This window comes from Zeus faber (genome assembly GCF_960531495.2).
Source record: "Zeus faber genome assembly, chromosome: 8".
Taxonomy (NCBI): Eukaryota; Metazoa; Chordata; class Actinopteri; order Zeiformes; family Zeidae; genus Zeus; species Zeus faber.
In genome coordinates this window covers 4,612,668-4,623,665 of record NC_137195.1, presented here as the reverse complement: position 1 = coordinate 4,623,665, position 10,998 = coordinate 4,612,668, and the positions used below count along the sequence as shown (strand labels likewise).

The window sequence follows — 10,998 nt, the reverse complement described above, 5'->3', positions numbered from 1 at the left end:
GAATCCGGTTCTGAACGGATCCACGGTGACGACAAAACAATGTGGAAACTCTTCGCCGTCGCGTCCCTCTGAGACCGGTTCCCATTCCCGTCTCCAATGAGTGTCTCACCCGTCCTTCCTTCCTTCCTTCCATCGTTCCTTCATTCCTCCCTCCCTCCCTTCCTTCCATCCTCCCTCTCTCCCTTCCTTCCATCCTCCCTCTCTCCCTCCCTTCCTTCCTTCCTTTCTTCCTTTCTTCCTTCCTTCCTTTCTCCCCCTTTCCTTCCTCCCTCACTTCCATCCTTCCATCCTTTCATCCCTCCTTCCTTCCTTCCTTCCTTCCTTCCTTCATTCCTTCCTTCCCTCCCTCCCTTCCTTCCTTCCTTTCTCCCCCCTTCCTTCCTTCCTCACTTCCATCCTTCCATCCTTTCATCCCTCCTTCCTTCCTTCCTTCCTTCCTTCCCTCCCTCCCTTCCTTCCTTCCTTTCTTCCTTCCTTCCTTTCTCCCCCCTTCCTTCCTTCCTCACTTCCATCCTTTCATCCCTCCTTCCTTCCTTCCTCCCTCGCCCCCTGCCTTCCTTCCCTCCTTACTTCCTTGCTTCCATCCTTTCATCGCCCCCCACCCACTCACCCTGCATTACCATCTCAAGTGAGTCCTTCAACCGCCCCACCACCCGCCGTCCACTCCTCCTCCACCCACCATCTTGGACGGACTCCTTGCAATGACTCACCCGCTCCCACACCCATACAGCTTCTCTTCCTCCTCTCCTCCCCCCCGCTGCCATCTCTCCATCTCTAACCCCCGTCCCCCTTATTCTCCTCCCCCTCTCCTCCTCTCCCCCACCCAGCTGCCATCTCTCCATCTCCAACCCTCCTCCCTCTTCTTCTCATCTCCCTCTCTCTCCTCCCCTGGGCCGTCTCCCACCTGTTCTCCTCCCCCTCCTCCCCTCTTCTCCTCTCCCCTCTTCCGCCGTCCCTCCTATTTTCACTTCTCTTCTCTCTTCTCCTCCTTTTCTCCTCTCCTCCACCCGGCTCCCCTCTGCCACCTCCCAATTGCTCTCCCCCGTCTTCCCTCTTTCCCTCTCGTGCAGTAATGGCCGCTCGTCGGACAGCCTGTGTGCAGGAGTGTTTTGGGATCTTGTTTGGATTAGCGACGGTGAAGCTAGGAAATGGGACAATTTTGACCATTTTGAACTTGTAGTTGCGCGTGCCAGGGACCAGCTAGCCAGCCTGCTTTGGGACTGTTTGGACCGCATATCTGACATTTGGCCGCGCGCTTCTTCCGCTCCAGTTTCACCCGGAGCGTCGGCGCTCGCTGTGTGGAGGACACAATTAGGAGTGCATATTTTTCCGCTCTCCGTTGGCGTCCGTTGCTTCTGCGAATATGAGTCGGCCAAGGGAAAAAATAAAACACGCCTTTGACTGGGGAAAATAGAAGCTGCTCACCACACAACACGCAGGTAGATCAAGGACAACAAGTTCAACCGTCGATGAGCGCCGCCCGTTTGACGCCGGGGCTTAACAAAGCGAGCTGGCTTCCCAAAAGCCCCTTCGGGGATGAAGCGGGTGGAGGAAATGTCGACTCTCCACCGGGGGCGAGGGGCGCGGACGGGCAGGTGTTTCTGTTTTCCGTGATCAATAAACACATCAGCATCCATCTCTGGCCACAAGGTCACGGAGGAACCGGAGAGAGGGCGGGCTTCCCATCGACCGTCTGAGTAAGGAAAATAAAACACAGCACAAATAAAACACCGTACAAATAAAACACTGTGCAAATAAAACACCGTGCAAATAAAACACAGCACAAATAAAACACCGTACCTCTGTTTTTGGGGTTCCATTCATCCTCTGCGCAGCGTCTCCTCACGACGCGTCTTCTTCGTCTCCACCTTCGGTTTCTCCTCCTGTTGGAAAGTCCAGTCTCTGTGGTGAAAATATATTTATATCATATAACAACCTAATGATCTCTCTCTCTCGCTCTCTCTCTCTCCCCCCAGGGCCGGGTGCAGTCTACGGAGGGGGGGACACCCTGCACGCCGGTCTGAGTGCGGGGCTCGGTGTCTCTCTCTCGCTCTCCATCTCTCTGCTGCTGAAGGTGTAACCTGGATTAAAAAAAAAAAAAAAGAAAGGACCCCACCCCCCGCCCCCCGACCCTGACTCCGCCCACCTCCCCACCGGAAGGAAGGAAGGAAGGAAGGAAGGAAGGAAGGAAGGAAGTGAAAAATTCTTTAATTACGAACCCATCACTGTGAACAAAAGAATAATATGCATTACTCCCGGAGCCATTGACTCATCGCATCACACAGGACAGACAGACGCCTCACCCCCATCCTCACCCCTCGCCCCCCTCTCTCTCTCTCTCTCGTTCTTGCTCTTCCACTTCCTCAGTCTCCGTCTGTCTGTCTTTCTCTCTCTCTCTCTCTCTCTCTCTCTCTCTCTCTTTCTCTCTCTCTCTCTCCCCCTCTCTCTCTCGCTCTCACCCTTCCACTTCCACAGTCTCTCTCTCTCTCTCTCTCTCTCTCTCTCTCTCACTCTCATCCCCCTCTCTTTTTCGCCCTCTTCCACTTCCCCTCTCTCTCTCACTCCTCGCCTTGTTCTCTCACCGTTGATATTGTGTGTAAATTAATGATTCTTGTGTCGGTGATTAAAAAAAAGAAAATGGGAAAAAAAGAAGAAGAAAATCTAACACCAACCGGACGAAAATATAAAACATAATTAAAAAAAACAACAAAAACAAAAAAAAACACTACTGGACTAATGACTGACCTACAATGTTTGCCTTATGGAAAAACGATGCTTATGAAATGAAAATATACATTTTAGGTGTAAAACAGATGATATGTTTGTCGATGATGATGATGACGATGACGATGACGATGATGATGATGATGATGATGATGTAAAACTGATGATCACGTGACCACTTTGGAAGTATGGGAGGTGTGTCACGATCACACACGGGCACGCACACACACGCACACGCACACGCACACGCACACGCACACACACACACACACACACACAGGTATGACAGATTTTATTTTATTTTTTACTGTGTAGCAAACCGCTACCAAATGATGTCAAAATGTAAGGAGTGGGTGATGAGGGTGTCGACCACACCCACATTCATCCACATACAAGTTGTTTTGGGGGTGGGGCGGGGGTTGGTTCGTGGTCGGGGGGGCGGTAGATGGATTTATACCAAGGTCAGCATGTGATAAGACCCCCCTCAGCCCTCTCACCCACCCACCCACCCCTGCGTGGTCTGTCTAGCTGTCTGTCTCATTGCTTGTGGTGTTTGTGCCGCCCCCACCCCTTCCTCCTCCCAAAATGTAAATAAACACACTACAAAGCTGAACCACATTTCCCATCGGCCTCGGCTCCGGTTCACGCCTCCCCCGCCCCCGAAAATGACCTCCACCCTCCTCCTCGCTTGTTGATGGCATGTTCCCCATAGAGATGTTCTGTTGTGAGTCATCGCCCCGCCCTCACCCACCCACCACACTGTAACACACTGTCTGTTTAATCTCTGCAAGGTTTCCTAAATTTACTTTTTTGGTGTCAATAATACTACCGATGAAGATAACGACGATAATGATGATGATGATGATGATGTTAATAAGTATTCGAGTATGTATGAATAGTAATTCCATGTCAACAAGAAAAAAAAAGAAAATATATTAACACAATCTGATGGTGATGAGCTTTGTGTGTTGGCGGGTGGGGTGGGGCGGGGCGGGGCGGGGCGGGGGATAATTTTTGTACTTTCCTCTGAACGATCTCATTCATCGAGCAACGGCCACGGCAACAAAACGGAGGTGTAAAGTTTTTTCAAAGTGATGTGCTCTATTTTGCCGTGATAACCTTTTTAAAAAGAAAAACACCCATTTAACAAACCATTTAAGGGATCTGTTTATTTTCTGAAACCAGGACCTGTCACGGGGAATACAATGAAAAATGTAATTTGTTAACATTTTCTGCATTTGATTCCTTTTCTTTTTTGGGGTTTTTGGGGTTTGTCATGCTGTTGACTGTAATATATGCACATATGTAGGACGTACGTCTCCACGCTCCACCCTGTGTCTGGCCGTTTATCAGTATCTGTACTTGTCTGTAAATACATCATCATCGTCCACTCGCTGACGTCTCCCAAGTTCCAAGCTCAATTTTGCATATAAATAAATAAATGAAGGGCAAGACGGCATAAGGTTAACAGAATGTGTCCCCGCTCTGCCCCAAGCGTGCAGGACGCACCGGGTGGTGAATTGGCTGACCGGATTGGCCCCCCCAGTTCCCAGAATGCATTTTGGCATTCAGCCGTCTGTTCGCCGAGTACTGGGTATTGATAAACGGCCGCCCTCTCCAAACCAGCTCGATGAATGATTTGGGAATAATGTTGTTGAGTCGCCGGCGACGGGCTGTAAATCGGCGTTAACGATGTAACTAGCCGCCGTCCGCGGCTGGCAGCGCCCGCCGCCCTTCCGACCGGCGGCACCCCCGACGAATCAAGCCCCTCCCCCCGATCTTTCCACGGACACCGGACTCTCCGTCCAAGGACGACCTCACCCACGGACATGCAGGCATGGGACCTACCACCACCCCCTCCCCCAACCTCCGCCCCCCAATGGTACTGTGTTCCAACCACTTCCCCGCACAGCACACCCAGCGGGGCTGTATGCAACGTTCTCCGTGAAGAGGGTCCCGAGGAGAAGGGCCCCGCCCCCGCCCCCACCCTCCCCAACCCGCAGCCTCTCGGACCATCCGTAACCGCTCAGTGATCGATAGGCTGTGTGAATGTGTTGTGCGTTGGAGTTTTTCCGTCTTCTAACCAGCAATAACCCCTTAAACTCGGCCATGGAGGAGGCGTCGGATGCGGTTAATGCTGTGCTGCGATCGCGGAGCGGTCGCCATTTCCAAGTTTTGTCAACTCAGTTTGTCGTCGTGACTCTTTGCTGTGTTCAAGTACCCCGAGATGGTGTGAAGCTCTGTTTAAAAAAAAACAAAAACATTCCTCCCATTAATCTGAGGCGGCTCCACGTCAGCACTCTGAAAGCGTGCTTCGTCAGCGGCCGGCGCCCTCCGTCATGTTGTTGCCCTCTCCCGTTGCCGTGGCGACGTACGGCGGGGCGCTTGTGGCGTCATGAATGACAACGGATTCAATTGTCAAGCACAAGCGCCGGTCATTGTTACGGTTTTGCTATCTTGTCTTTTTGTTCTGTTTCTCAGCGTCGCTCTCATCTCTCTCTCTCTCTCTCCCACGCTTTTTTGTGTGTCGTTCACACGCGGTACAGGTTTCCTGTCGCCGTCCCGCAGGGGCTGTTGGTGTTGTATTTCATCTGTATGTACAAAATCTGTCCTTGATGACGAAAGAAAAAAGAAACCACAAACAAAAGATCGAAAAAACAAACAAAAAAAAAAAAACATACTGTCATGTTTCTCAATGTAGGTTTGAAAAAAACAAAAAAACAGCACGTCAATGTAAATCTATGGGTGGATTTTGAAAAAAAAAAAACAAAAGACAAAGAAAAAGTGTTGATGTTGTGTTGAGGTGCATGGGGGGGCGGGGGGCACTTTGGGGGGTGGTCAGTTCTAATGGAGCGTAGAGAGAGATGTGGGCATTTCTAAAAACATAAAAGGTACAGGAGTCTCCAGGACACATGCACATACACACACACACACATACACACACACACGCACACACACACACACACTTTAGCGCAGTTGTTTTCAGCTCGTGGTCCGGGACCCGCTAGTGGGTCCCCAGCAAGAGGATCACTAGTTAAACTTCACCCTTCCTTCATTTACAAGACGTCATTACCGTGACTGCTGAAGCGGAGGCACTGAGTCATATCAAATGGGGCCTGTGGACTGATGCTTATCAAAATGGGGATCCTTGATTTGAAAAAGTTTAAAGTTACGCTTTTTATCCAAACCAGGTGGGTCCATTAGACCCGGAAGCCCCTTTCCAGGTGTAGCTGTAGATTGAAGAGTCGGGGGAAAGTGGAAATAGAGGTCTTCACGTCATTCATCCCAAAATCCATTGGAACTGACAATTCTGGAGCCGGTTTTATCCGCCCGAAGATGTGACGAGAACGAGGGTATTATACATAATGACACACAGACCCCAGAAGAGCCAAACCCAAATGGCCATGATAAAATGGGACCCGATTCCTTACGGGCCCCGGGTCCGTCCTCGGGCGCGCAGACAAGTGAAGACCTCTGCAAAGACCCGAGGGGGAAAGACCCTCGTCTTGGATCCCCCCCGAGAAGCGGGAACCTCCCCCGAGGGGCGGAGCGCTACGGTGGCGGCGCTGATTAATATGAATAGCATTATCATTAGCATCGCACAAAGCCTTGTCTGGCCTACTTGAATGTGTAAAAATAACTCGGCCGGCGGATCGGCGCCGCTCTACGGTAACACAAGCAGCGCATTTGCCGGCGCTGTAATTACATCCTGATCTGCCCCGGTGGGAGCTGATTGGCTGCCGCGGCGGAAGCCACATGCCGACGTCTCCCGATGTGCACGCTGTGATTATGTAAACTAGTCTACATAATGATAATAGTACGCATTAGATATCACCCCGTCGACGCCCGCAGGAACCGTGCGTCGGCTTTTCTCTGGAAAACAGCACTTAGGCCTACGTACACAGTTTGTTCTCAGCCGAAGCTGATTCATTCAGCGCAGCTGCACCAGCCATGATGGAACGTACAGGAAGATATAATCCTCATTCAGCCTATTTTTATTAGAAATCTTGAGATATTAGTTAAAAATAAAAGTGTATAATTGAGAAGGACTACAGTATAATGTATATCATATATATTCAAATACAGTATGCATATTTGAATATATATACATATATATAATTTTATCATACAGTATGATATGGAGGTATCGATGTATCTCAATGTACAGTATACTTGATTTTAAACCTGTATTACTACGGAACATCCTGTCCTGCAACACACAGTATATTTTGCGAGCAAATCCCTGTCTAAATTGTTTTCCGATTCAAAGTGTAATCAATGGAATTCCTCTCTTCAATTATGATGACTATATAAATATATGCATTTTAGGTGGTAATATCAAATAATTACACTAGATGAAGTCAATATATATATATAAATGCAGTATATATATATATATAGCTATATAGCTCACAATTTCAGTGTGATTGATTTTAAACATGTATTACTACACCGTAACACACTGATTTTGGCGAGTGACTTGTTGAATTCATGTTGCCCATGTTGTTCCAGTTGAGTTGCACCGGAGGGTTCAGAACACAGCGCTTTCCCCGGGTCCCAGAAGCCACAGTGATGCGCTGCAGAGGACATCGTTCATCACGTCTGACTGCAGACGGGACTAATTGTTGTTCGATTTCAGAGCCTCTTCTCTAGAACTATCCGGGCAGGCCGTTATGTCAGCTCTGTAAACTGTGTGTTCGAGCAGCGGACAAAGAGCGATGAAGCACCGAAGCACTTTCTGTTCAAACTCGAAAGTCAAAACAACCCCCCCGCCCCTCCTCCTCCGCCCCCCACCTTATCGTTTTCGCACTGGCACATTTTTGCTTGACTCATTAAGAGCAAATTGTATTTCTGTTTTGGTATTTTTCATTCGTATTCATTGTTGTGCAAGGTGCGATCAAAATCACTTGGTGCATTGTAAACAACAAGACGAGGCCTGTGGGTCTGCGACAGAACGATAAGGAAAATAAATTCACATCAGACACAGCAGATACACAGCACATACACAGTACATAAATACATGCATACATGCACTCTGTGGCTACTTCAGCGGGCTCACCTGTACACCTGCCCGTTAACGCCAGTATCTAACGTGTCGGTCATTGCATTGAAGCTTTAAGACATGGTCAAGGGGTCCAGTTACTGTTCGGGCCAAACGTCAGCGTCCACTAAGCCATGATGACCGTGGAATGATGAGAATGAATTAGAGTTTGAGTCTCTCAGAAACCGCTGATCTCCTGGGATTTTCATGCACAACAGTCTATAGAGTTTCCTTTCGAAACTGAGACCGTCCGGCGAACGGCTGTCACCGCCCTCACGGAGAGGGGTCAGAAGTCCGAGGAGAACGACCTGACTGGGTCAAGCTGGCGGGAAGGCAACGGGAGGTCAAATAACCAGGCCTTACACCAGATTCAACCCCAATGTCAAGAGAAACTGGTGAGGGTCGTCTCGGAGGGGCCGGAACCCAGCAGGACTCTGTGCTGTTACAGGTTCGGATCCTGATGTTTGCCTCCCAGTCATTGGAGAGATTCCTTTGATATGATGATCAGAGGCTGAAAGAGATAGGCCACAACGTGTGAGGAGCACACATCTGAGGTTCGAACATCTGCAGGTTGCAGGGTCAAGTCCTTTTTCTTCCCCCAGTTCCCTCATCCTCATGTGAAGAGAAACCAGTGACGATCATCTCAGAGAAACCAGAGTCCAGCCCGGCTCGGAGGCGTGACGGGTTTGGATAGCGCCTCTCAGCGCTCCAGTCGTGGGTTCAAATCCTCACTTTTCCCTCCGAGCTACCGTAGAGATTCCTTTAGGCAGATGATCGGAGCTGACGACCTGGTTTGGCGAGACTTAGCGGCGCAAACAGATCAGACGCTGAATGAGGAGCTGAGGCTTCCATTCCCCAGTGCGCTCTTGAAAGCCGGCAAATTGTCAGCGTTGTTAGCGCAGACTCAGTTATACATCTACGTATGTTGTGTGGCCGGCCAGTTCGATTCCCTTGTTTGAACGATCAGGCTCCCGAGGAAGCACGGGAGTCGAACCGGCCGGCCACACAACCCCCGCGGACGTATTCTGGGTCTGGGCCGACAACGCCGTCATGCCACCAGGTCACCGTCGTGCTCGGACCTGGTCTCCGGGCGCTGTCAAATACTCCCCTGGGGTGCCGGCCTTTTGAAATTTCGCTGAGGATGGAACCCTCAGGGCATCATAGAGCGGCTTATCTCTCTGAGCCGGCCCCGAATACATCTGCAGACACGGCACTGAAAGGCAACGTCCGAACCCGTCACACCACAGAGCCCTGCTGGGTTCCATCTTCTTTGAGAAGCTTTGGTTTCTGTTGAAATGAGCATTTGGAACTGAGAAAAAAAAAAAGAAGAAAAAAAAAAGGCTTGAGGTTTGAACCTGCAACCTGCAGGTTGACGTTTTTTTTGCGCTCTTGGTCCGTCTAAGCCACAGTACCATCGCCCATAACATCGGGGCTCCCCTGAGGTGCTTTCAATGCAGCATAGAGCTGGCTCTCAAATCTGAACGCAGCCATGGGCTTGAACCTAAAAGCCCTTTCCTGCTGATTAGTGAAGTAAGGTCATTTCGTAAAATAACCACCGACAGGATGATCAATCTGAGGGGGTCCGCTGGCTGCACATTATCAGGCATTCTACACAGTTCAGTTCAGTTCAGTACAGCTACTTATAAAATAGATTAATGCATTATGACAGACTATCGATTTGAGATGATTTCATTACTAGTTTATAAAACTAGGCCTATGACTGATATCAAAAGGCCCAACGTCCCATTCAGCACATGGTCATAAACCTAGTCCACATTCATCTCTTCACTGTCGAAAGCCTCGTCCACAAAAAGGAGTTCAGTGGAGTCCATGGTCGTTAGCTCTCAATTCAATAGAGCACAAATCTGCAGCAACTGTGTGTCGAGATGGAGCAGAATCTCTGAGGAATGTTTACAGAGCCTTGTTGAATCCATGCCATGAGGAGCACAAAGGAGGTTCCTAAAGAGGTGGCCTCATCAAGCGGCCACTGAGTGTTCATACATCCATACATACCAGCAAGTCAATGAGATAAAACATACTTAAACCCTGGAGAGAGATTTATAGACAAATAGACAAATATACAGATAGATAGATAGATAGATAGATAGATAGATAGATAGATAGATAGATAGATAGATAGATAGATAGATAGATAGATAGATAGGGTTTGTGAAAAGGTGATTCATCAGACCTCCACCTTCTTCCATTGCTCCATGGTCCAGTTGTGACGCTCATGTGTCCATTGTAGGTGCTTTGGGTGGTGGACAGGGGTCAGCATGGACACTGTGAGCGCTCCCATATGCAGCAAGCTGCCATGCACTGTGTGTTCTACACCTTGGGCGTCTATGACCCTGTCGCCGGTTCACCGGTCGTCCTTCCTTGTCGCACTTTTGGCAGGTAGTAACCACTGCGTAGCAGGAACAGCCCACAAGACCTGTGCTTGTGGAGATGCTCTGACCCAGTCGTCCAGCATCACAATGTGCTCCTTGTCAAAGTGGCTCAGATCCTTACGCTGCTTCAACACATCAACTTCAACTACTGACTCTTCACTTGCTGCGTCATATAAAAATAATATATAACAGTATATATATATATATATATAACAGTATATATATAATAATATATCACAGTATGTATATAATAATAATATATAACAGTATATATAATAATAATAATACATCCCACCCCTTGACAGGTGCCATTGGAACCAAATGAGAAATGTTATTCACTTCACCTGTCACTGGTTTTAATGTTGTGGCTGATCTGTGTGTATATATATAAATAATAAAAACATGGACAGCATGACAGTCTCTGCCACATTTCCGCTGCGTCCTGTCAATCATTAGCGCCGCGTTCTGTGTTCTGTTCATTCCGCTGGTCGAGCAGCAGCAGCAGACGGAGCCTCCTCCTCCTTCGTCATTCAGTCGCCCACCTCTCCGAATCGCCGCCCGACGCTTCCCTGTCACTCAGCCTGGGGGTGTCGGGGTTCGGGGCTAAGTACCGGTTGTGACGGCGAAAGTGAGAGGGAGCTGTCGAGGAACAAACGAGAAAAAAAAAACACAAAAAAAACGAAAAAAAAAACCTTTTGATTTTCTATTTCCGCAGCGCGTGACACCGCCGCCCGGCCGGGTTGGTTGGTGACCCGCTTATGTGCGGGCGGGTTGGCTCGGTGATGGGATGATAGAGTGATAGGTCTTCGGGTGGTGGGGCGCAGTGACAGGCGTGTGATGGCG

General features: G+C 49.2%; 1 protein-coding gene across 1 annotated transcript in view; it reads left to right on the top strand.

The window, feature by feature from the left end:
* Positions 1–2,080, top strand: part of iglon5 (IgLON family member 5) — a gene marked incomplete at both ends in the record, with an annotated part of 153,188 nt that extends 151,108 nt beyond the window's left edge. The window contains one exon of the mRNA XM_080005016.1: positions 1,977–2,080. Within this exon, the coding sequence (XP_079861142.1) occupies positions 1,977–2,080 (104 nt within the window). The remainder of the gene's footprint in view (positions 1–1,976) is intronic.
* Positions 2,081–10,998: the final 8,918 nt, after the last annotated feature.